Source organism: Gopherus evgoodei, chromosome 21, assembly GCF_007399415.2.
Source record: "Gopherus evgoodei ecotype Sinaloan lineage chromosome 21, rGopEvg1_v1.p, whole genome shotgun sequence".
In the NCBI taxonomy this organism is placed as follows: domain Eukaryota; kingdom Metazoa; phylum Chordata; order Testudines; family Testudinidae; genus Gopherus; species Gopherus evgoodei.
In genome coordinates, this window is record NC_044342.1 from 2,982,439 (window position 1) to 3,009,749 (window position 27,311).

General features: G+C 39.3%; 1 protein-coding gene across 1 annotated transcript in view; it reads left to right on the forward strand.

The window, feature by feature from the left end:
• The first annotated feature begins 3,176 nt into the window (after positions 1-3,176).
• The window catches only part of LOC115637822 (cytosolic phospholipase A2 gamma-like), a 46,882-nt gene continuing 22,747 nt past the window's right edge, over positions 3,177-27,311 (forward strand). The window contains exons 1-13 of the mRNA XM_030539442.1: positions 3,177-3,296; positions 5,544-5,680; positions 7,763-7,879; positions 8,831-8,973; positions 12,167-12,365; positions 13,662-13,779; positions 15,782-15,922; positions 16,292-16,345; positions 16,946-17,002; positions 17,475-17,531; positions 18,688-18,750; positions 21,615-21,659; positions 23,271-23,366. Coding sequence (XP_030395302.1) covers positions 5,657-5,680; positions 7,763-7,879; positions 8,831-8,973; positions 12,167-12,365; positions 13,662-13,779; positions 15,782-15,922; positions 16,292-16,345; positions 16,946-17,002; positions 17,475-17,531; positions 18,688-18,750; positions 21,615-21,659; positions 23,271-23,366 — 1,114 coding nt within the window. The 5' untranslated portion in view covers positions 3,177-3,296; positions 5,544-5,656. The remainder of the gene's footprint in view (positions 3,297-5,543; positions 5,681-7,762; positions 7,880-8,830; positions 8,974-12,166; positions 12,366-13,661; positions 13,780-15,781; positions 15,923-16,291; positions 16,346-16,945; positions 17,003-17,474; positions 17,532-18,687; positions 18,751-21,614; positions 21,660-23,270; positions 23,367-27,311) is intronic.

The following is a 27,311-nucleotide window of genomic DNA, read 5'->3' on the forward strand; positions in this document are numbered from 1 at the left end:
TATGTCTCTTGATTTTTTCAACATTGACCTTATTTCATATTGACATTCCGGTACCAAATAAACCTGTAATATTGTTAACATTTGAAAAGGATTAAGCCCTCATTTTCTTCTGGGAACAGAAAGGTTGTTTTTTTTATATTGATACCTAGACAGGCAATATTTTGTATATGTTGCTTATAAAAAGTAAGCTTACTTATAAGGAGTACTAGGAGTACTGAAAAGAAAAATTCAACTTTAGTATCCTAACAATAACTAAATTTATTCATTGGCAATTAGATAAATTTCACACATCAGTGATATGCATAAATTGCACTTGTTTAATTAGTACCCCTGGTATAGACATGGCAGCAAGAACACTAGCAAGGCCTTCTTGTAGAACTGGACATTCCACAGGGTTCAGTGACCCATAGTCCTTTTTCACTACTATTGCCTGTACCTCTATCTTAAAATATTTGTTAATAACTGTTACATTACTCAGTGACTTAATTTCGATACAGGCTTCATATTATCCTTTATTTTTGTAGTCTAAGTTATATATGGTCAGTGCTCCATTTTGTTTATTGAGTTTTGGCATTTGGTTTTTTTTTCTCCATGATCCATATGGGATTTCATCACTTGTTGCTGAAGATTTATCTTCAGTTGTAACATATGTTTTATATCCTCTCCATTCTGGATTACTTTTAAGGGAGTGATATGTTCCTTCAATTTAACAAAGTCATTTGATCATTTTTTCTATATCATATTCAAGAACAAATTTCTCACCTATTACTCCTTTAACCTTTTGATTAAATTTGTTATGAGCAGTTGGAAGAACTGTTTGACCAACTAAAATTTTCTTGGAAAATAATGTACATACCCTCCTCCAAATTTCTGGATCTCCAATGGAAAATCTTTCCACAATACACAATCCTTCCACAATGCTCATCTTTCAGTGCTAGATGTACTGCTATTTAGATAGACTTGACATATGACTTTGCACCTTATGTATTTTTAAAGTTGCACCATTAGTCCATGAGGTAAACAGTATTTTATCACAAATCTTAGTTATAAACTGTTCTTGTGCAGATTGATATCCCATTCAAAGAAAATTTCAGTTGAAATTTGTGTTGTAATTTCTTGTAGTCCTTGAGGATGGAGCTCGGCTGTTCTGAGTAGTGATAGATGACAGAAAAAGGAGCAATGGTCTCAAGTTGCAGTGGTGGAGGTCTAGGTTAGATATTAGGAAACACTATTTCACTAGGAGGGTGTTGAAGCACTGGAATGGGTTACCTAGGGAGGTGGTAGAATCTCTACCCTTAGAAGCTTGACAAAGCCCTGGCTGGGATGATTTAGTTAGTGTTGGTCCTGTTTTGAGCAGGGGGGTGAACTAGATTACCTCCTGAGGTCTCTTCTAATCCTTATCTTCTATGATTCTATCTTGGCTTATTCGTTCTCGTGCCCAGATATTGGCTCCTGAGCCTCAAGAGGCAAGTTTGAGGCTAGTCTCAAAATAATAGTCATTTGCATTGGAGGTTCTTGTTTTACTGGAGCAGTCTGCTTGTTTTGTTTGAAGTGCAGCGTTACAGCAGTATTGCAGCATCAGCGTTGTAATGACATGCATTTTTTTTCTTTTCCCTCTTCTAGGCTGTGTTTCTAATCCTCCACTTCCTCTTTTACATTACACTTCTCTGGTTCCTCTTTCTTTGGAAATATATTTCTTGTATGGTACAATATTAAGTGATTAGCATGATAGAATGCAGTCACCTTTCTTTTCTCTTTTGTGATCCTAATTCTGTATACAGAGAGGAACTGAGTTCATCCATAATATAGTGTGACCCAGTTCATTGGTTACAGAAATTGCATTCTGGTACAACATATGATAGGAGCATCTTCTGATTTCCAATTTTCCAAATGTTTTCTCTTTCATCTTTATCAGAGTAGCCTTTTGTCTTTTGTTTGGATTTTCCCAATTTAACAGCTACTGGCAAGTGAATCTGCTTAAATGTTTCTTTAATGAGTGTAGATAGGTCTCCAGTTTGACTCTCTCTAGCTGTATGTCACTGGCATGCCTGAAGAAATGCTGCAGCATTCACATGGTTGGCCCAGTCATTACCTCAATGGTTGTACTGCCTGTGGAGGGAGTTGGATTTACCCTGAGTGTCATTAAAATGAGAGGAATTAGAGTGTCCCCATTGCATTCTGTTGGAATCTACCTGATTCTGCAGCATTAATTTGATGGTGCAATTTGTTCACTCTATCATCCCTGATGATTTAGGCCTATTTGGAATGTGCAATTTTTTTGCACTCCCAAGAACTGCAAACCCATTTGGAAGACTTACCCAGTAAACTGTGTTCCTTTGTCTGGCTCTGCCCAAGTGTGGAGTCTTCAGTGAGAGAAGACTAGTTCCACTAAGACTGTTGTAGCTAAAGCAGCATTTACCTTAAGAGGAATTCATCCACCTATTTAGAGAGTGGATCAACAATAAGGCTACATTTTAATCACAGGTGTTTTTAGTAAAAGTCATGGACAGGTCACGGGCAGTAAAAAAAAAATTCACAGACTGTGACCTGTCCATGGCTTGTACTATATACCCCAGACTAAATCTTGTGGGGTGCCAGTCCATAGGTCACCGAGGGTGCTTGGGTGGGAACAGCCTGGGAACCCCGGTGGTTCCAGGTGGGGTGATTGGAGGGGCTGGCAGGCTCTCTACCCAGCTTATTGTGATGCTCCCTGGGAGCAGTGACATGACCCTCCCTCCACACGCTGCCCCTACCCCAAGCTCCCTCTGCACAGCTCCCATTGACAGCTGCAGTCACTTACCATTGGACAATATAGATCACATGACTAGAGTTGAGCGCAGAATGAGGCACAGTCACAAAGTGTTTCTAGATGGAGCAGGCCAAGTAGAAGGTTCTAAGGGTTATTAAAGGTCATTAGCAAAAATCCAAGGGGTTCCACTATAGCACAACGACAAAAAGCTCATTAGGGAAGGTCATAGCTCTTAAGTAAACAGCTGGAGTGAGCATGTGGGAAATGCTGGCAACATCCAAGGATGAGTTAATGCATGACAGTGAGTATATGTTATCTAAGGTTAAGAATAGATCGTATAAAAGCACTGAAGGCTAGGGCAGTATAAAGGGCAGACCATCGACAGGCAGAAGACAAGTAGGTGCTAGCCAGAAGAGCTGCTGGAAAGAAGTTAAAAACTGCTGAGAGACCTGACCACAGACAGAGGAGCAGAGCTGACTAGGGAGAAGCAGAAGCTGCAAGCAGCAGACAGCAACAAGAAAATAATACGGCAAAGCCAAAGGGCATAGTAAGCCAGCTAGTTTTTAATTATAGTATTTAACAAATGTTACAAACTGTTGTCTGTGATTTGTTATGGCCTGGCCTTCTGTAGCAAAGTGAACTGCTTAGAATCATTTATATTATGGCTCTTGTAGTCTAGCTGCTCTTTAAATTACAAGAGAATTTTAGATTACACTGTAGTAGCAATTATTAGATACATTAATAAAAAGATACTTTGCTTTGAAAAGAATACTGCCCATATCAATCACTTTATCAGAAGGTTATATACATGTCCTCCAAGTATTTTCCTTTATTACCCTGGACTGGAGGCCCATATCTTGGGAACAACAAACCAAGAGGGTGATTGGCAGTTTATTTAGGGGCACACAAAACCTATTTTTCAGTATTACATCATGATTATAGATGTATATCCTGACATCCACTGAAAAGAACAAGGCCAGCTGTGTTCCACAATGCTTCTCTTCTAGGTCAATTCCTTGTGTATGCTCTCTTGAGAGGATCTGTCAGAGAACAAGGCCAATGACAACATTGGACAGGACTGATTTTCTTTGTTCATAAATTAACTTTAAAATAACTGAGGCTGTGTGAATGAACAGTGTCTCTGTTCTTTTAGAGCAAGAGGGAAATATATTACTAATATGGCTAGAATTTTCAGCAGAGCCTATGAGAGTTGAATGCCCAAATCCAAAAGGAGTTGGGTGTCTGGAAAAAAAATAGGTTGGCTTGAAAATCCCAGGATGAATGATCTATCTATCTGTCCATCTATTTATCTATATATCTATCTTCTCCTGTCTCTCTTCTATCTGTCTGGATTCTATTTATCTATCTTGTATCATCTATATCTTTTATCTATGTGTCTATTTATATTTCTTTATAATTAACTTTAAAAGAATTGAAAGTGTGTGAATGTAGACATTCTCTTTTCTTTTGTAGCAAGAGGGCAATACATTACAAATATGGCTAGAATTTTCTGCAGATCCATGAGAATTGGGTGCCCGAATCCGATTGAAATTCAAAAGCAGTTAGGTGTCTGAAAAAAAAATTGGCTGCCTTCTACGTCCCGGGATCTCTCTCTCTTTCTGTCTCCCTCTCTCTTTTCTATCTCTCTATCTTCAATCTGTCTATTTTCTATTGTAGACAATTATTTTACTTTATTGTTCATTTATTGTGTGATGTTATAATTAACTAACATATTATGTCATATATCATCAATGTATGCTAAAGAGAGTTAAATTGTAGGATTATAGAAGGATAAGATTGATGAGCAGTTAGAAGAGGTGATTATGTATTAGGTATCGAAGTAAGTAGAGTTGAAACACAAGGCCTGTAGACTCGTGCCTACAAGATTTTAGCTTAGCTATTTTCGGCCTTGGAGCTAAGAAATGCTGACATAAGTAAGTGACTGAAGAATAACTAGATACCCTAAGATTACGGGGAAAGAGGAACCAAGTGGTAATATTGCAAAACATTATCTGGAAGATTAATTTTATCTGTTTTCGACATGTCTTAGCTACAGGATATAGGTTGTGTGTCAATGCTAATAAGAATAAAAAGAACGTACACAACCTATAGAAATCAGGGTCCCTTTAGTTTCTAGAGGTCATCAGACCAATAAGGAAAAGGAGGGTTAATACTTTTATGGACATGCACAGAACGTAGATATAGACAGACTAACATTAGAGAAAGAGGGTGCCAACAATGGGAAAATTCAGCTCCCTATGGGAAATTCCAGCATAAATCATCCCTTTACTGATGATCAATCCATGAGAGACCCACCAGACCACAACATTATTGTTAAGACTGTGAGTATAACTATATTTGTAACTTCTGCATAAGTCTGTGTAGGATTTCTATATGCTTGGGTAATCATAGCTTTAACTGTAATTTTAACAAATCTTGTCAAAGAAACTGGACCTTGTACTTGTGATGTCTGTGTTCTCACTACCCTTGGTATTTATGTGTTCCTAGAGACTCTAAATCTGAAGCAAGTAGCAGAGGTGACTTTCACTCCCTTAAGCTTGAAAATGTAGCCACTAGAGCCATTACCACATTACAAAAATAACTTTAAATAAAATAAAAGAATCTATCTATCTATATCTATCCCCATACACTCTGAAATACTCTGAAATATATCTGGTACTGACCAAGGTCCATGGTAGCAGTCAGAGCTAGATGGACCTAGATGCTGATTCAGTACTTCAGCACTTCCTATGTCACTATATTAAATGTTCATTTTCTCTTGTATACTTTAAAGCAAGGAAGAATAAATTAGATGTTGGCCTGAGCTTTGGAAGTCTTGAAAGAGGTGGAGTTTTCCTTTTTCACTGACGGAGGAATTTGAAATCACAGAGAAAGAGGAAAGCAAAAATGGAAATATTTCATAAACACAAGGTATAGCATTCCTCTTACATTTTGCAGTTTTCCTACCTATTGTTACTTGGAAATGCTTCATCACATTTCATATTAAAGGTACAGTCACAAACAGCTAATAAAGAGTTCATAAAAGATCAATAGATTTTTAAATAAATGGCTAATCAATTATTATAGGATCCAGCAGCTCAACAGATTATTTTAGTTATAGGGTATAAGCAACCATAATATATTTTACTGGTGTGCTTATCACTGCCTATAATGCACACTGCTTCTGTCTTCAGTGAGCTTATAACATCTATTAACCATTTATTAACTAATTATAACATGAAGGGTGATCAAGCAATTTCATCTCCAGCTTTTTTTGTGTAATTTTTTCTGAAGTTCATGTGTTCCATTTATTCAATAGCAATGCCACATTGCTTCATTGTAGCTATTGTGACAGAGCTCTGACCTTACCCCCGTGGGTCCTGCGCTTCAAGGCGGTTTATACTAGCCTCAGTGGCTCACTGTGACCCTCAATGTAGCCCTTCTCTCTCTAGCGCCAGGGTTACAGTCCACTGAGCCCTTTTCATCATAGGTCAGCAAGGAGGTTGGTGAGAGAACTCCCACAGTCTCTGTTGTCCCTAAGGGCTTATTTCAGAATGGATTAGCCTCCTGTCCTGACAGGGCCCTGACTTCTTCTGCCAGGAGATGGTTCTGTAGTGGTGGGTTGAGGGGAACCCGGGCCCGCCCTCTTCTCTGGGTTCCAGCCCAGGGACCCTAATGGTAGCAGCTGTTGGCAGTCAATCTTTCACTGCCAGAGTTGCTACATTTCCCTGGTCCACTTCCCCACAGCTCTCCTGCTTCTCCCTTCTTCACCCTTACCTTAGGGCTCCCTTACCAATGGTTCAAGGGTGTCTTCATTAACCAGCCCTTCAGCCACACTTCCTCTCCTCTGGCTCCCTGGCTCCCTCCTGCCTGACTGGAGTGAGCCCTTTTTATAGTATCAGCAGAGTTTTAATTAGAGTCAGGTCATCACATTAGCTTAATGGCCTCACCTGACTCTTTGCAGGTTAATTAGAGTCAGGTGTTCTCATTAGCCTGAAGCAGCCCCTGCTTTGATCAGTCAGGGAAAAAAAACCTGTTAATCCAGTGGTCACTATATCTGCCTTCTGCTATTCTGCTGTACCCAAGTGGCTGGGGTCTATCACACTATATACACCTCTATTCTGATATAACATGACCCAATCTAACACAAATTCTGATATAATGCAGTAAAGCAGTGTTCCGAGGGGGAGGAGCCGCACACTCTAGCGGATGAAAGCAAGTTCGATATAATGAGGTTTCACCTATAACGCAGAAAGATTTTTTGGCTCCCAAGGACAGCATTATATAGAAGTAGAGGTGTAACGCAGACTCGGGCCAATCTTGCTATATTTAGTGGCTCCTAAAATACATCTTAAACTCTGAACAGTAGGGTTCATCATGACCAATACTTATTTTCCATTTACCTTCTGTGATGGGATATATCAACCCTGCACCGGCGACACAGGAATTAAACATTTTTTGGGTCAAAGAGGCTCCACCACTTCTTCCTTGATGGCATGCTTCCAGTGAAGGGGGCATATGAAAGGAAGCAGCTTAGCTCACTCTGGGTTGGCTGAGGCTGGCTCAAGTGCTGGGAAGTGTCCATGAGTTTCTCAACTGTTTTCATTGTAGTTGTAACCGTGTTGATCCTAGGATATTAGATTTTGAACGATTTCTTGCAACGTGTGTTAACTCCTTATGCTTAACAAGCTGTTCCACCTTCTATTTATCTGTGACACTCTGAGTACTGTTCCCAGATCTAAAGAAGAGCTCTGTGGAGCTTGAAAACTTGTCTCTCTCCTCAACTGAAGTTGGTCCAATAAAAGATACCTCCTCACCCACTTTATCTCTCTTTCTCCTCACAGAATTGTTCTCCCTGTAATTCCAGTGTAGGAGAGATGTGTGAAATCTTTCCAAACAGGCTTTGGGTTCCACCTGGAATATGCTTTAATGGTTTATCTGGATCTCTGTACATTGTCCATCCCTGACAGATTTTTCAGAGATGATACATTCTCTTGACATTTTTTCCCCCAGGGTGAAGGTAAAATCAGAATTTCCCATGAACTCTCAGAAGGGGAAAAATTAGGAACAAATAACAGAAAGGTGCGGGTGAAGAAATGCCTGGATAGCCTTGGGATTCCCTGTAATCTGGTAGGAGTCTATAAAAAGTCTTATAGAATTATAGAGGAACATACAGAACATTGACAATGGTAATGATTACTTATGCAGAGCTGGTGAAAATGTGTTCATCAAAAAGTTGTAAGGGTTTTTTGTTTGTTTGTTTGTTTTCTGGTTTTTTTCAAAGCTTTTAGGATAAAACAAATGGAATCCAATGGGACATAAGTGAATGGCTAAAATTAAGTGCATGGTTAATTGCTTTGCTGATTTGGGATGGACTTAAATATATGTTTAAATATAAATGATGGAAAGAACAGGTTCTGAAAAATGAAGAAAACATTTTTTTTCATTTATGTTGATTTTTTTCACAATTTCTTTTAAATCTTCAAACCTGATTTTTTCTGTTTCCTAAAACCACATATATAGTGGTATTGAGGTCTCTGTTTCTCTCCCTGTATATCAGTTTTGATTCTTTTTTTCCAGGTTTTGGAGACACTCCTAAAATATCAATAAAAAAAATTCCTTTTAAACAAAAAGGTGATTTTATCATCAAAATCCCCCCACAAAACAAAAGAAAACAACAACCCTGTTGAAATATTTTCCAGCAGTTCTGATAATTAACAATATTCATGCTACATGGATTACATAATTCATACAAATGTCATATATTATAGCAGCTACTGGAGTTATTCTTGTAGATGAAAATGTAAAATCAGGCCTCATAACTGCACTCAGGAAAGCTTGTGAGTAAAGTTACTCATGGGAGTTGTCCCATTTAAACTAGTGTAATTAAAGACACTTACATGGGTGAATGCTTGAAGAATTGGGGCCTACAAGATATTTTTTTAAATTACATGATGGGGGATATTCTAGGTGGGAATGGCAGGTGTTTGACTGCAGATACCATGAAAGTAACTTAGACGAGCAATGATGGTTCCTCAGTAATCCCAGTTTATACATTGTCATCTCTTTTCCTTTCCTCAGGATGATGTGCCCAATATTGCCATCCTGGGAGCTGGGGGAGGTCTACGAGCCATGATCGCCCTTCATGGAACCCTGCAGGAGCTACAAAAACATGGTCTCTTGGACACCATCATGTACTTGTGTGGGGTTTCAGGTTCAACTTGGTAGGTGCATGTCAAGAGTGAATGAAATTGTGTCCTTCTATAGAACTGACAGCCAAGGGAAAGTATTGCTATTGTTATTAATAACAAAAGACATGCTGAGTACTTCATAACCAATAGGAAAACACTGTCTGTCCATTTCCTGAGGAGGTGAGAATACATGTGTTACCAGCACAATCTAGGGCACCCCACGCCATCATTACCCTACCAAAGCTCGAGGCATAACCCAGTTAATTTAGTCACCCCACCCTTTCCCAGCATGGGGTCGGGGCATAAGGCACTAACCCTTACCAGTCCTGGGCCCAGGACGTAACCTTCTGGGGGTTCATGGGCTCTTTTACGAGTAAAAGAACCTTACGCAGTAATATCCTTAACCTGTATTTATTAATAGTTACCAAAACAGAATACACATGCTACACACACAATTCTCACTACTCCTGATAAGGCAGATAAACTTTACTCAATGGCCAATCAAGATTAGATCTTCCAAGGCTCCAGCTTCTGTGTGGTATTTTTGCCAGGTGCTGAGGTCTGGCAGCTCTGATCCTGAGCTGTGTCCTGGAGGGAGGAGCCAAAGAACTTCCCTATGGAAGTGTTTTTCACCAGTCCTAGCCCATTATGAAACAATTCTTTAACCAGTCATGCTCCAACACCTTAGCTGATTTAAATCTTGCAGAAATTATTTATGCAATGGACAGAAACAATAAAATAATTACACAGGAACCATACAAACAATAGAGAAGTAGGGGCCATAAAGGCAAAACAATAGAAGTATGGATTTAACCATCACAGCTGTTGATAAGTGGTTTCTTTGCAAACAGAATACTATCAAACAAAGCTGTCTATAAACATCCTAAGATCTGTTTCCTTACCTGGTGATTGTGGTACTTTTAGGGCAGGAGTTCATTCTTAGCAGCCTGATATTATATTGTTTTGATGCAAATTAGATGGGACGTGACTCCCTGCTTCTTAGCTCCTTGTGGCTGCTGTCCTCTTATGCGTGTTTTTTCTTACTGCAGAAAGGCCTTGGCCTACATACATTGCAATGTAAGTCCAGGCTAAAACTCAAAACCTCTTCCATCTACCCAAAAATCATGCAAATCCAGAGCTTAGACCCAGGGTCCCAGGACTCCATGAGGATAGAGGGTCTTAGCCTGAGTCAGACCAGGACCCAGGGTTCAAGATCTATTGCTTTGCAGTGTAGACACAGTCTCACTGGACTCATGCTCTGGGAGTCAACCAAAGATGTCCCATGGGATTACTTCCTTTTTCCTATTGACAGTCAAATTTTCCCATACTGCACCACAAACAAAGGGCTAATGCAGCCACATTTTGGGAGGACTCTAGAAAGTCTGGGATATGAGTGGCAAAATATGGTCCTGCATAATGCAGTGTAGACTCTGGAGGCCCAGATTGGGACCCAGAGTTCAACAATTCCAAACCTGAGGTTACAAATGAGTATAGATCCTCAAGCCCTAGGTTAGCAGACCGAGAGCCTGCTGACCTGAGTTCTGCTAATCCTGGGCTTACATTGCTGTGTGGACATGCCTTTTAGGTCTGATCCTCCTAAGATTTCAATCTGAGCACAAATAATAGGGGCCAACCCTATACATCTAATGTAATATTTATAGATCTTGCAGTGTGATTGTGAATTGCTTGATATCTGGTGTTTCCCTTAAAGGCCAAAATCCTTTAATCATGGGTTTTTTGTGAGTCTTACAGCTTATTTACCCTTAAAATGCCAGAGCTGATGCAGTTACGCCACTGTAATGCTTCAGTGTAGACACAGCTACACCAGTGGGAGAGGTTCTCTCGTTAGTGTAGGTAATCCAGATCCTTGAGAGGCAGTAGCTAAGACAGGAGAAATATTCTTCCATTGAGCTTGCATTACCTACATAGGGACATAAGTCAGCTTAACTATGCCAAGCTGGAGTATGGATTTTTCACACCCCTTGAGCAAAAATTATGCTGGCCAAACAGTCTAGTGTAAAACAGGCTTTAATTATATTATGAAGCACAAGTGTCTAGCTCTGGTGGTTGTGGAGAAAAGCTTGGAAATGTGAACCCTACCATCTCAAATGCCAGAAGGCAAGTAAAAAGAACCCATGTTTTTTTAAATAAATCTCATGATTTTTAAACCAAACTCAGGATCTTCTGTGACCTGTCTGTTTTTTGGCACACTTGTTGTTGGCGTTAGTGCTAAAAGCAGGGTAGCAGAATGGTGCCTGCTACCTTCTGTTGCCCCTTTTTCTCCATTCAAGAGGGCAGAGTGTGTACAATGGTTTGGGCCATGGAAACAGTGAGAAATGGACATAACTGGGGTTCGGTAAACTGGAACAAGTGACAGGGTGTAACACAAGACGGGGCTATCCAGGTGGAAAAGAGACAACAATGGTTGCAAGGTTGTAGGATAGGGTGGAGAGTTAGTTTCTCAATGGAAAAAGAGACTGTGTCCTCCAGAACATCCAGCTAATCTAACAGAGCCACGTACTGATTGCTTTATTCATAGTGAGTAGCAATTGACACAGGAGCCTAAGGGAGTTAGGCATTCTGTTGTTGATGCAATTCAAAGGGAGACTGATACCAGTGGGCAACTTCCTAATTATCGTAGTTACTTATCTGCCCCATATTAACATAGTGTCTGAGCACCATATTATTTATTTTCAGAACACCTCTGTGAGGTAGGAAAGTGCCTGTGCCCCCTTTTCCTATTGGGAACTAGGGCTACAATTTCTGGGAGAGCAGAACCCACATTTCCCGAGTTCTAGGCAAGTGTCCTAATTTCTGAACCATCATTCTCCTCCAAATCTTTCTGAACAAATAGTCCCACTGAAGTCAATGTTAGGGAGGCAGAGTCATGATGGTCTCGACAGATCTGTGGACGTTACAAATGTCCTGAATGTAACCAGAGCTTTTCAAATTCGGTGTCAGGTACCCTGTATATTGCTAATAGAGATTCTCCATTTGCTCAGCCTGGTAAGGACCTGGGGGATTTGGATTTTATCTCTGCTGATACTGTGGCTTTCCACAGCACCTATCCAGCCAACAATGTTATCCTTGTAGGTTACAAATGCATTGCAATGATTGAACGACGAGTGAGGATATTCTAATAAATAAGTATGCAGATATTGAAATGGCTGTGGAAAATAGCCCACATCCTGTTCCTCTTACCATCTGCGTTTTGCCTCTGTAATAGGTGTATGTCATATCTCTACAAAAATGGGGACTGGACAGAGAAATTGCAGGCCTTGGAGGAAAGTATGTGTGCTAGACTTTCCAAATACACCTGGAGTGTCCCAAAGGCAACAAAATTGCTTCTTGAGGCAGCTAAAGATGAAAATTACTCTCTAACTGAGTTCTGGGCATACACTGTGGTCTATGGAATGTTACATGAGGTAGGTGAAAAACTTTCCATTTTGTAACTCTGTAAGGTCCTTGTATGGCCCCACTCACCAAAGTATTATGGCGCTTCATGATCTTTTAGTGTGTTTAGCCTCACTACATCTCTGTGAAGTGGGAAAGTGTACAGAGGGGAAACTGAGGCACAGAACACCCAAAGACCAGATTTTCAAGATATCATCTTGTGGGATAAGCACGCAGGCACTTAGCATGCATTGATTTCAATGGGATTTAGGTGCCTACATGCTTCTGAAAATCCCACAGGGTACCTAATTACATTTAAAAAACTGGCCCCGCTTGACTTGCTCAAGACCACATAAGGTATGTCTACACTGCATTGTAAATTTGGGTCTGTGGGACCCAGGATGGTGTACCTGGCATTTCCAAGCCTAGGCTGGAGTGTCCACACTGCAGTGTAAACCTGGGCTTAAAAGTTACATCTACACTGCAAAGAATAACCTGTGATGCTGAGCCTCAGGGCCGGGATCAATTGACTTGGACTCATGGGGCTCAGGCTTCTGGGTTAAAAATATTAACATAGGTCAGGGCTGGAGCTGGGCTCTGAAACCTGGTGATGGGGTTGGGTCTCGGACCCTGGGCTCCAGCCCACAGGAGAATGTCTGTACTGCTGTTTTTAGCCCCACCACCCAAGCCCCATGACCCAAGTCAATTGACCCCAGGCTCTAAGACTTGATGCTGTGGGTTTCGCTTTGCAATGCAGATGTACCTACAGCTGCTGGACCTAGGTGTCACAGCCATGCTAATGTGGTCATATTGTACTGCCCGATCTTCTGACTTGAGACTGTGGCTTGATTTGAGTCCACAAAGCAAAACAAGAGGGCTTGGACCTGAGTCGCTGTGGGACGCTGGCTCTGACCCCCCACTCTATTAATGACCTAAGACCTTGGGTCCGGAGTCCATGCAGAGCCAAGTCAAACTGATTTGTGTGTGCACAGAAACGGGTCTTGGGTGTCCTCAGAGGAAGTGGGGATTAAGTCTTAGGCTAATGGCTTGACCACTTAGACATTGAGGAAGGTTTGGCCTCATAAATAAATAAATGCTGAGTGGTTCCACTGAATTCTGAAGTTACTGGAGTTACTTCATGTATACCCCTGGGTGGCTGGGGCCAACTCCACATCTGTCTAGCTAACATCTCAACATGTGGAAATGTGTTGGATGCCTGAGCTCAGGTTTGGACCAAGCTGTAAGGGAAGGGATTATAGGCAATGTTACAATCATGGTTTAAAATTAAGAGTGTGTTTGTCTGAACGTATAAAATGTTGTCTTTACAGCTGGACAAGGGACACTTGTCTGAGCAGCAGAGTGCTTCTGAGAATGGAAATAATCCCTACCCCATCTATGCAGCAGTGGATGAGCGAAGTTTTTCCAAAGTAACTGAATACTCTCCAGGTAAAAACAAACAACTAAATCTACAGGAAATGTCAGTGCAAGGAAGCCTGTCATTTATTTCATCTATATGCAACTCCTCGAGGCAGCAGAGATGTAAAAGTTGTCTTTAGAGCTGATTGAAAATGAAAAAAAATGAATTTTTTTTTTAAAAATGTAAATCTCTTTTGTTCAGCAGGATTATTAATGGGCCCCTTTTCCACACTGCATGACATTTTCTGCAATATTTGTTTCCTTTTTTTCCCCTAGAAATTTTATCAAAAACATATTTTAATCTGATTTTCTTCAGCAAAAATCTTGATTTTCAGTGAGAAAGGAGAAAGTGAAACAAAACCTTAAAAAATCCTTAAAATATCAGTAAAATTATGGCAGAAATTTTCAAAAACATGAAAAATGCAGGTAACATCTACTACTGCTGGGAATAAGTTTTGTTCATGCAAAAACTTTTGTTGAGAAAAATTCAAACTCACTATTGTTTTCTTTTTCCCATTGTCCTAGTTTAGTATGTCTTTTTAGGTGGAGACACAATTTATTTGTTATCTTATTTACTTATTCAGATGTAACAATATATGCATCTTGAAGCATCCAGAAAGCTAATATCATTAATAACACAATAAAATTCCTGGAGCATTTCACAAGAAACTCACCAACCATCACTCTATTCACTTTTAGCTATTACTTGAGCTAATTAAAAATGATCCAACAAAGTAAAAACTTTCAGTGAGTATAGGTCACATTTGACCTCCAAGAAAACAATTTAGAAAAATACCAAAATGAAGCCTTTCAACTTTTAGTTTCAAGAAGACATTTTGCTTCAAAATTATTTTTACTTTAGGTTTTATAAAAAATAAATTAACATGAAATAAAAAGTCAAAATCACAATAAAACTTTTTTGATTGACCAAACTAAAATTGTCTTGAACACTTCTTTTTGCAAGGAATTTTTCATTTTGTTTCGTTTTCATTCCAGTTCAGAACAAAACCAAATTTCACAAATGTGGAGTTTTTCTCCAAATGGGAAATAACAGCTTCTACACAGCCCTAGATGTGCCAAGAATTTCTCTTATAATTTGGATGTGGTTTAGAACCAGGTGGTAGCTCACACATTTTGGGGAGGTGCTAAGGGACTAAAATGTGGTGAGAACCAGTTGGAGAAATTGTAGATGAATTAGGGAATTACATAGGCCTTCTGGAACACTGAGAGAACTCTGCATGATGGGGTTTCTTGGAAGATAGCATGAAGTTGATAATGGGAGAAGATAAGGTAGGAGGTGAGGAGATAGGGAATTCAATATTGGAGCAAAGGAAATGATCAAATCAAGCTGGGGGAAATATTTTCAATAATTTTTTTCCACTAAAAATGCATTTTCAGATCCCTTTTTGTTGAATTCAAATATAATGAATAGTTTCAGTTAGGGAAACAAATTGTAAGTGTAAAACATTTTGTTTTTACGGTTTGACTTCAAATGGTCTTTTAATTTCAAATATGGTCATTAAGAAAAGTGAAAACCGATTAATCAAGGAGAAAAAAAATGAGTCAACTAAAAAAGTTTTGTGGGACTTGAAATGAATAAAACAAAAGAAAGTTTCATTTTCTGTCAACTCAAAATGATTTATTTATTTACTTTTTAATTTAGTGTAAAAGTAGGAATGGGTTTTTTTCAGTTTGAATCAAACTGGTTCAGCCGCTGAATTAAAATTTACATTATTTGCTCAGCTTTAGTGGTAAGAACTCTGAATTGAGACACAGCTGGTGTGGGGTTGTAGTTGGAAACTGGGAGGTGAGGACCAACAGCTTCATACAGAATGTGAATAGGAGTCAAGGATGGATGTGAAGATGCGACAATATGGATGGAAAGAAATTTTATTAATGTAGATGTTGTTTGAAGCACGCTCACATTCCCCTGAGTTATGAATACCTCATGCCACCCTTGCTGTCTTATTCATCTGCCACCTCAAAACTGTTGCATGGCTTTGTTTTCAAACTCTTTCTTTTTATTTTTCAGCAACCTGGTTTGAGTTCACCCCCCATGAAGCCAGCTTCCTTGGCTATGGAGCAAGTGTACCCATGGAATACTTTGGAAGTGAATACAAGAATGGGGAGCTAAAGAAGCAGAAAGAAGAGAAAAACATGAGTTACCTACAAGGTGAATGATCATGCCCCTTTTTCTTAGCAGATGGAGACAAATGAGGCTGGTTAGATGCATAGATATCGGAAGTAAACCATGGGATTCTAAAATGGAGCAATATTTACATATATTTGACAGCTTTTATGTAGATAGCTGAGTGGTGTAAAGACAGTTTCCATAACCCATACAAAATTTTGAGTTATCAAAAGAAACTCCTTTTCCAAATCAGAACAAAATATCAAAATTACATTTTTTCACAAAACAAAAATTAAAAAAAAAATCAGTTTTGGTTCAGGTGTGAAGAAAATACCTTGATCAACCCTAAGTAGAACCTGTGTAAGTAAACAGAGTCAAATCCTTTTATACTCTTTTCCTTCTTGTTTTCAGGTTTGTGGGGAAGTGCCATTGGCAGCAAAACAGAAAATGAAAAGGTCATAAAAGGTATGCCAGTTTCTCTTCTCATAGCACACTGGAGTCAGGGCTCAGATCCTCAACTTTGTGCTGGATGGGACTCTCTAGATTGGAGTCAAAACTGATATTTAATGGAAGTTTTCAATTCTGATGAAGCCACATTTCAGACAGGAAAAAATGTTGGTCAAAACACTTATATCAGCTCTAGTTTTATATATTTAAAAAGGCCGTAATAAGTCAATGTGTTAAATGGGAAGTAAGAGGTCTAGATGATGGTTTGAGTCATATGGGCAGACACAAAGGGATACATAAGCCACTCCCACTCCAAGTGTCACTTTGTCCCCCTTTAGTTTAATCACAAATAGTGACATCAACTTCTACAAGTGTCCCAGGCACTTCTGGAGGTGACACAGCAGGACACTAAGTGAGTGTTCAACATGCGATAATGATAAGATAGAGATTTAGTGACAGGACTGGTGGGGAGTAGACAGAAACAGATGTGGTATAATTTCATCAATATATTTTTTCTCCTAAATCATTGCGGTCTAAAATTTGTGTTCTAAAGGACTGAATTATTGTCAATGTATTGTGAAATAATTGACCTGTCTAATTAAGATTTTTCCCCCCCAGACATATTCTTTGGCTTCTTTAAGGGAGAAAAAGAATCGTATTCACCATCTAAAGAAAGTAGGTCATCATAGTCCGTGGTCACTCCAATTACTTACCAAATGTGCCTACTGCTGTGTCTATAAAGGGTCATTCTCTTCCCCTCCCCTGGGGGAAAAAATACCAGTTATTCACTGAAATACTAGAAATAAAAAATATTTCATTAACAATTTTCTAAAAAAATTATTTTTTTTATCAAAACCAAAACAAATTGACAGTAAAAAAATCAGTTTTCTTACTCTAGTCACTCATGAAAACAATGAAAAAATTCAACCTGCAGAAATTTTATTTGGTTTACTTTTGGTTTTGGTTGAAAAACTATTTCAGGTAAAAAAAAATTGGATTTCTTCTAATTTCTATAGATTTTGTTCCTTATGAAACTGGAAAATATTCACTTGACCATGATCTTTGTAACCTGAATATTGCTTCCTATTTGGTTATGTGATTGTCCGTGGGTATATGAAATGACTGATAATCCTAATGACATTTTCAGGTTGTCCGGAAGGAATAGTCAAGGGATTTCCAATACCCTCCACTGAACCTGAAGCTGGTAAGTGTGTTTATATATATATATATATATATATATATATATATTTGTAAAAAAATGTACAGTAAATCATGTCTCCCTGAACAGAGTAGGACCAATAAAACCAGCAGTTTCCTTGCTCAGAAATCCCCATGTCTGCAACTCAAAGAGCTCTGTGCCCAAGCAGCTCAATCTCTGTGCTTCCTTTTCATGGTCACTCTCACAACTCCATCTCTTGGCTTTCTCCTCTGTGATACCCAGCCTTCAATGAATATTGCAGCCTCTGAATCTGCAGCCATATTTTGTAAATATAGAAATGTTTATTTATGGAATTCAGTATAGTGCTAATCAACAAACTAGACCATGTCATACATGTTTGCATGTGTGTGTGTGTGTGAGAGAGAGAGAGAGAGAGAGGGAGAATAGCTTTTTGATTAAATGGAATTATTTTAAATATATACAATTTTGTTTTCATTGAAATTTGGGGGATTTTCATAATAATGTCGCTAACAACCCAAACTCCTCACACCCTTATTTTGCCACTAAAAATAGTTTTGACAGAAAACTTTCCAAAAGCGAGCTGGTGTGGCCATATTGCCAGACAACGGGGAGGATGACATTAGGGGTAGAATCTGGATTAATGAATGTTTTTGTGAGGCAATAGAGGAAGAGGCTGCAGTAGTTAAGAAGGGAAATAATAAAGTCTGGACATTGATTATAGCCATGTGAAAGGAGAGGGAAGAATCTATCCTGAGGTATTTCAGCTAACAACTTTGTCCTTGAGCTATTGGAGAATGTCTTCATTCTTATATGTGTGCTGTTTCTTAGGCCTTGTCTCCACTACTAGAGTTGTTACAATGGCACAGCTATGGTGCTGCAGTTGTGTCACCATGGTGCTGTCTTGTCAATACTTCCTGCAGCGATGGAAGGGTTTTTTCCATCATTGTAGTTAGTCTACCCCCTTGAGAGGAGGTAGCTCAGCTAATTCTTCCATCAAACTACCTGTATCTATACTGGAGCTTAGGTCAGCTTTACTACATCTCTCAGGGTTGTGAATTTTTCACACTTTTGAAAGAAGTAGCTAAATTGACCTAAGTTTTCAGTTTAAACGAGCTCTTTGATATTTGCGTTATTGTCTGTGGCTGCGTGAAATGACTGGAAATCCATATGACATTTTCAGATGATATGGAAGGCTCATTGCACGGTGAGCCAGCAGGAGCTTCACCTGGAGGCTTTTCACCAGGTAGGTATATATAATCTTGGATCTTTCACTCTGACCCTATAGCTGTAACTGCTTTTATGTTCCTAGCATTCCAACAGAGAAGTTGGATAAAAGCATTAAATACTCTTGCTAGAAGGTTGCAGCGTAATATTACTTTATTTAAAAAAAAGCAAAAACAGGACCTTAATACTCAGGAAATAAAAACAGAGAGATAAAAAGCAGTCTTCCCCCTAAGACAGAGAGGCAAAACTCTCCCCACCTTGATTTAGGCTGGCTTTATTCAGAATGACTGCTTAAAAAACCTAGATCCCATGCCTCCCTTAGAGCCCCATAGCCTACAAGTCTGATCAGGAAACCCCTTACAAGTAAAGTGATTGCTAACACATTTTCAGACAAGCACCATTGCATTGACAGCTGTGGAATTGCTTCTGATCTACTCCTGCTTGAGAAGATAATCATATCCAGATTGTTAATGACATAGTCTCATGAGTAATTCTCATGTTCTCTGTTCCCTAAATGTGTGCTCAGGACCAAAGCCTCCCTGTAATCTCCTGTTTCTTAAATAATATGGCAACTCTTTGATGGTCACCACCAAAGTATCTGAGAAGCTTTCAAAAATTCAGGATGGGGAACTGAGGTTCAATAAGAAATAAAATGGGGAAATTCAAAGGAATCTCAACAAGTTAAAATTAAAATTCAATGGGATATGAGTGTTTAATACCTTACAAATCCCAGCCTAAGTGACTTCTCAAATATCACCTAGAAAACTTTTGGCAAAGCCAGGAGTAGAACTGCCTTGAATTGATTCCCAATCCATTGCCTGAAATTGATACTTGAATACTGTGTCTGATTCTGGTGTCCATATTTGAAAATGAGACATTGAAGATGAATGCAGAGATGTGTCACAGAAATGATGCCAAGTCTTATACAGTAAGAAATTTAAGGAGCTCAGTCTGTTTAATATATGAAAAAAGAAGTCCAAGAGGTGATTAGATTATGGTGTTTAAATACATTCACAGTGAGAAAATACAGGCATATTCTTGAATCTATCAGGGACAGATTTAAAAAGAAGCAATGGCAGGAAGTTAAAGATAGACAAATCAAAGTGAGAAGTAAGGCACACATATTAATGGTGAGGGTGATTAGCCATTGGCATAGCTGAGTGGTTTGAGCACTGGCCTGTTAAACCTAGGGTTGTGAACTCAATCCTTCAGGGGGCAATCTGGGGCAAAAATCTGTCTGGGGATTGGTCCTGCTTTGAGTAGGGGGTTGAACTAGATGACCTCCTGAGATCCCTTCTGACCCTGATGTTCTATGAATAAACTTCCAGGGGAAGTGGTGGAATTTTGATCTCTTTGGCTTCAAAGTGTGATTGGATGCCTTTCTGGAAGACATACTTTAGTTAAACACAAGTTGACAGGCTTGGTGAAAGTAACTGTTTGAAATTGTGTGACCCATGCTATACAATAGATCAGACTAGAAGACCTAATGGTCCCTTCTGGCTTTAAACCTACTTACCAATCTGTCCAATGAATACTGCAGCTTATAGGATTTGGGCATTCTGTAGTCATATGCTATTCTCTGCAACAGCGGCATACGTTGGGAAGAGGAAGTCATTGCAGTTACTATAAATTTACACATCAGTAAATGACAGAAGAATCTAGCTTACTGCATTTGCCAAGATCACTGGGGGTCATGTCTTCTAGTCTTTCAGAGCAAACAATAATTCTCACCCTCATCGTCTCTAGGTGACACATCTAAATCTGTATGAACACAGTTCCTGATGGGTCCTTGGACCAAGTATTCACAGCCCACTCCCAGAGCTTTAAAGTCCAATGTTTTGTACAGATTCTCTGTCCTGTGGGGTGGCTACCACTGAGTAATTGTGAGTTTCTGGAAATAAAAAGAGACTCCTTCTCTGCAGGGAGGTGGAATTTTCATTGCACTCCCAAAATATTAAGCAAGAGCTTTCTTTGCACACATAAGACTGAGGGGGGTCATGACAACAGTTTTCAATTCATAAAAGATTTTTATCAAGAGGTGGGTGATAAATTGTTCCCCTTAACCACTGAGGACAGGACAAGAAGCATTGTGATTAAATTGCAGCAAGAGAGTTTTAGGCTAGATATTAGGAAAAACTTCCTGTGAGGGTAGTGAAGCACAGGAATAAATTCCCTAAAGAGGTTGTGGAATCTCTGACACAGGAAGTCTTTAAGAACAGATTAACAAACACCTGTCAGGGATGGTGTAGATAATACTTAGTCCTGCCTCAGTGCACAGAACTGGACTAGATGACCTATCAAGGCCCCTTCCTTTCCTACATTTCTACAATTCTATGTAAGTAGCCATGGCTAAATTAGTTGTAATTTGGCTTCCTAGTAGAGCCAGAGTAGTAGAAGAGACAAACCAAAAAAAGGTGGAGATTCTTGAAACTGAAATGAGACCTCCCTCCACAAGGGCCAAAGTTCAGTGTATTTTTTTCAAGATCCATCTACATCAGAAAGCTTTGCCATGGAAATAGGAAATGTTCCCAGAACTGAAGAGTATAATTTTCACAAGTTATTTCCAAAGAGCTCTCAGTGAGGACAAAGTGGATCTAGAGAATAAGAGACAAGCATTCCTCTGTTCCTTCAACTTGCCTCTGTCAGGGTGAGACTTTAGTGGATACCGTTCACAGTGGCTGGGTTTTCAAAGGATACTAAGAGAATTAGGTACACACATCCCATTGGTATCTAATTATATTTGAGCACCTAACTCCCTTAGGTTCATTAAAAATCAAAAGTGGTGACTATATTTTCATTATCTTTATCTGGATTCTTGCCTTGGTGATTGCATTAATGTCAATGAGAGTGTGCAGTGATCTATAACCCAAATATATTTTTCAGATACTAAGAACAAGCCAATTACTGAAAACATTAAAGATGGAGTAGGTAAGTTATTTTAATCCCTTGTGGACTGAGTTTGAATCTCCTCTTGTACACTGGCTGCATGAGGAGATATTTGCATCTTTGTGAGGAGAGACTCAGGCTCAATGAACTGTTCAGTTAAACAAATCCCTCGGCTCTTGTTCACCCTTCCTCATGAAGAATAATTCTCATGTTGTCATTTTTTGACAAATGTCTGCTCAGCAAAAAGCTGTTGTGGACTAGCCCTGTTTATGTGTAGGGATTTTTGTCGTACTCTTTATGAAAGTTTCTGAGCCCCTTCACCAATATCAGTGAATGTGTTTTCAAAAGGCATGAACAGGAGGTCAGAGAATAAGCCCTGTTAACTTTAGGTGGGATTTTGCTCCTATGTCACATAGCACCAGAATTCAAAGATATTTAAGTGCCTAGTGTTATTTTTCAAAAGCACTTAGGCATCTAAAAGTCATTTTGTGTTGATCAAAATGTTTGGATTGACTCAAAATTATTATTATAAGCAGGCTGTGTTTGGATTTTGGCCATTTTGGGTGTTTAACAATTGAAGATTGTTTCCTCAGATCAAACCAATTCTATTGGGAGTTGAGGGAACTCAACTCTAAAAGTGGGTGAAATTTTTCAGCTCAATTTTCTTTCCTGAAAAATGCACAATTGGGTCAGCCATAATATTTCATGAATTTGCATCAAATTTTCGGAACTGTTTATTTTATAACAAAAATAAATCAGAAAAAAAACCCAAATATTTCATACAGAAATTTTCAGAGTGAAATGTTTTGATTTTTCAGTTTAAAACAATTTTTAAAATGGTTCAATTTCACTTAAAATAACTTTTAAAACCTTCTCTCTCTTTCTCTCTCTCTCTATTCATTCTGAGTACAGCCAAACATTTAATTCTACCTAAAATGATTTTTTTTTGTTTACTTTCTCTTTTCACTGTTTTTTTTTAATATTCATTTGGGATTTTTAAATTATAATTGTTTGCTCAATAGTGGAACCAAAAATCAGTTATTTGCACAGCTCACGTCAGCAGCTAAACTAACTGAGCCACATATTTTACATAATGAAATACAGGAAATGATTTATGCTGCCATCAAGTGTTCTGTGCAGGGGAGAACTTGACAGCTGACAACTCTCATTTGGGGGAGAGGGCTAGTTCAGGGGTTTGCTCATTGGTTTGCTAACCCCAGCATTGTAAGTTCAATCCTTAAGAAGGCCCCTTAGGAATCTACAGCAAAATCAGTATGTGATCCTTCTAGTGAGGGTAAAGGGCTGGACTCAATGACCTTTTAAGGTTTCTTCCAGTTCTAGGGGATAGGTATATCTCAAATTAATCCAAACAAGCATATGGGGGTCATTATGTGGCACAATGAGGGAATCTGAGATTCTCAGAATACTACTGCATCTGTCTGTGTCAGTAACAAATGCCCTTTTTTTCCTCACAATCAGCTTTGCTTTTTAATTTTTGCTCTATGTACAAGACATGCTGGTTATTTTTCCCACAGCTCCTTGTCTGCACTAGCAAATATGAGATAAGAAAATCTTCGCTGATTTTCAGATGTTCCTGAATATATTTATATATTTAGATCTGATATTTGAATTCTGGTTTGTGCCCTCTCACAGGCTCAGTGGTGGATTTCGCTAGAATGTGGCAAAAAACCACTCATGGTCTCTTGACCTGGAAATGGGGAACGAATAATAACTTTCTTTACAAATGTTGTAAGTAAAATATGGATTACTGACTCTGTGGTGGGGATGTCCTGTTTTGACGGTAAATACATTACACAGAAACATGAGAAAGGGTTATCTTCCTATACAGTATTTTTAAGGTTGGAAGAATTACATTTTTATTTTTAAATTTTGACAGAGTGTCAATGCTTACTGTAAACATTTTGGGGTTTTTTATTTAAATTTTCAGTTGCATGAAAATATAGATTTTAAGCATTTTTAATTCTTATCAATTTAAATCCTAGCAGCTGATGAAAATTGAGGATAATCAAATGAATATTTAATGACAGTAGACACAGAGATTCAAAAATTTAAATCTTTAAAAACCATTAAAACACAAATTGTCAACATCATATGTCAAAATATACAAACTTAATATCCTTAAATCAACAAATCATACCGATTTTTAATATTCATTCGTCTATTTTATAACTACTCTCATTTAAATTCTCAGGAAACATTTTTATTATTTTGCTTACCAGTAAATTTTGATTATCAGTGGAAACAGTTTTTTTATTGGTTTATTTAGACTCATAGACTCATAGACTCTAGGACTGGAAGGGACCTCGAGAGGTCATCGAGTCCAGTCCCCTGCCCTCATGGCAGGACCAAATACTATCTAGACCATCCCTAATAGACAATTATCTAACCTACTCTTAAATATCTCCAGAGATGGAGATTCCACAACTTCCCTAGGCAATCTATACCCTGACAGTTAGGAACTTTTTCCTAATGTCCAACCTAAATCTCCCTTGCTGCAGTTTAAGCCTATTGCTTCTTGTTCTATCATTGGAGGCTAAGGTGAATAAGTTTTCTCCCTCCTCCTGATGACACCCTTTTAGATACCTGAAAACTGCTATCATGTCCCCTCTCAGTCTTCTCTTTTCCAAACTAAACAAACCCAATTCCTTCAGCCTTCCTTCATAGGTCATGTTCTCAAGACCTTTAATCATTCTTGTTGCTCTTTTCTGGACCCTCTCCAATTTCTCCACATCTTCCTTGAAATGCGGTGCCCAGAACTGGACACAATACTCCAGTTGAGGCCTAACCAGCGCAGAGTAAAGCGGAAGAATGACTTCTCGTGTCTTGTTTACAACACACCTGTTAATGCATCCCAGAATCACGTTTGCTTTTTTTGCAACAGTATCACACTGTTGACTCATATTAAGCTTGTGGTCTACTATGACCCCTAGATCTCTTTCTGCCATACTCCTTCCTAGACAGTCTCTTCCCATTCTGTATGTGTGAAACTGATTGTTCCTTCCTAGGTGGAGCACTTTGCATTTATCTTTATTGAACTTCATCCTGTTTACCTCAGACCATTTCTCCAATTTGTCCAGATCATTTTGAATTTTGACCCTGTCCTCCAAAGCAGTTGCAATCCCTCCCAGTTTGGTATCGTTCGCAAACTTAATAAGCATACTTTCTATGCCAACATCTAAATCGTTGATGAAGATATTGAACAGAACCGGTCCCAAAACAGACCCCTGTGGAACCCCACTTGTTATACCTTTCCAGCAGGATTGGGAGCCATTAACAACTACTCTCTGAGTATGGTTATCCAGCCAGTTATGCACCCACCTTATAGTAGCCCCATCTAAATTGTACTTTCTAGTTTATCTATAAGAATATCATGCGAGACCGTATCAAATGCCTTACTAAAGTCTAGGTATATTCACATCCACCGCTTCTCCCTTATCCACAAGGCTCGTATCCTATCAAAGAACGCTATCAGATTAGTTTGACATGATTTGTTCTTTACAAATCCATGCTGGCTATTCCCTATCACCTTACCACCTTCCAAGTGTTTGCAGATGATTTCTTTAATTACCTGCTCCATTATCTTCCCTGGCACAGAAGTTAAACTAACTGGTCTGTAGTTTCCTGGATTGTTTTTATTTCCCTTTTTATAGATGGGCACTATATTTGCCCCCTTCCAGTCTTCTGGAATCTCCCCCGTCTCCCATGATTTCCCAAAGATAATAGCTAGAGGCTCAGATACCTCTTCTATTAACTCCTTGAGTATTCTAGGATGCATTTCATCAGGCCCTGGTGACTTGCAGGCATCTAACTTTTCTAAGTGATTTTTTACTTGCTCTTTTTTTATTTTATCTTCTAAACCTACCCTCTTCCCGTAAGCATTCACTATACTAGACATTCCTTCAGACTTCTCAGTGAAGACCTGAAACAAAGAAGTCATTAAGCATCTCTGCCATTTCCAAGTCTCCCGTTACTGTTTCCCCCTCCTCATTGAGCAGTGGTCCTACCCTGTCCTTAGTCTTCCTCTTGCTTCTAATGTATTGATAAAAAGTCTTCTTGTTTCCCTTTATTCCCATAGCTAGTTTGAGTTCATTCTGTGCCTTTGCTTTTCTAATCTTGCCTCTGCATTCCTGTTTTATTTGCCTATATTCATCCTTCGTGATCTGACCTATTTTCCATTTTTTATATGACGCCTTTTTATTTTGTAGGTCACGCAAGATCTCAAGGGTAAGCCAAGGTGGTCTTTTGCCACATTTTCTATCTTTCCTAACCATTGGAATAACTTGCTTTTGGGCCCTTAATAGTGTCCCTTTGAAAAACTGCCAACTTTCCTGAGTTGTTTTTCCCCTCTGTCTTAATTCCCATGGGACCTTACCTATCAGCTCTCTGAGCTTACCAAAATCCGCCTTCCTGAAATCCATTGTCTCTATTCTGCTGTACTCCCTTCTACCCTTCCTTAGAATTGCAAATTCTATGATTTCATGATCACTTTCACCCAAGCTTCCTTCTACTTTCAAATTCTCAACAAGTTCCTCCCTATTTGTTAAAATCAAGTCTAGAACAGCTTCCCCCCAGTAGCTTTTCAACTTTCTGAAATAAAAAGTTGTCTGCTATGCAGTCCAGGAACTTATTGGATAGTCTGTGCCCTGCGGTGTTATTTTCCCAACATATATCTGGATAGTTGAAGTCCCCCATCACCACCAAATCTTGGGCTTTGGATGATTTTGTTAGTTGCTTGAAAAAAGCCTCATCCACCTCTTCCACCTGATTAGGTGGCCTGTAGTAGACTCCCAGCACGACATCACCTGTGTTTTTTACCCCTTTTAGCCTAACCCAGAGACTCTCCACACTTCCGTCTCCTATGTCCATCTCCACTTCAGTCCAAGTGTGTACATTTTTAATATATAAGGCAACACCTCCTCCCTTTTTCCCCTGTCTATCCTTCCTGAGCAAACTATACCCATCCACACCAACATTCCAGTCGTGTATATTATCCCACCAAGTTTCAGTAAGCCAATAATGTCATAGTTGTATTTATTTATTAGCACTTCCAGTTCCTCTGCTTATTACCCATACTTCTTGCATTTGTATATAGGCATCTAAGATACTGGTTTGATCTTGCCTCCCAGCTTTGCCCTGACCCTCCTTCCTCTCTGCCATTATAGCCCGTGCTCCCTCCTGTTTCCAACCCATCTCCCAGGTCTTGTACCCCACTTACCTGTGAGCTTTGCTCACCTGTCCCCGTCGAACCTAGTTTAAAGCCCTCCTTACTAGGTTAGCCAGTCTATGCGCAAATAAGGCCTTTCCCCTCTTTGAAGGGTGAACGCCATCTGTTCCTAGCAGTCCTTCCTCGAATAGCATCCCGTGGTCGAGGAAGCCAAAGCCCTCCTGGCGACACCATCTTTGCAGCCAGGCATTCACCTCCACGATGCATCTGTCTCTGCCCGGACCCCTACCTTCAACAGGAATAATCGAAGAGCAGGGGTCAGCAACCTCTGGCATGTGGCTCATCAGGGTAAGCACCCTGGCAGGCTGGGACAGTTTGTTTACCTGCCGTGACGGCAGGTTTGGCCGATCGCGGTTTCCACTGTCTGCAGTTTGCCACTCCAGGCCCATGGGGGATGCGGGAAGAGGCACGGGCCGAGGGATGTGCTGGCTATGACTTCCTGCTGCCCC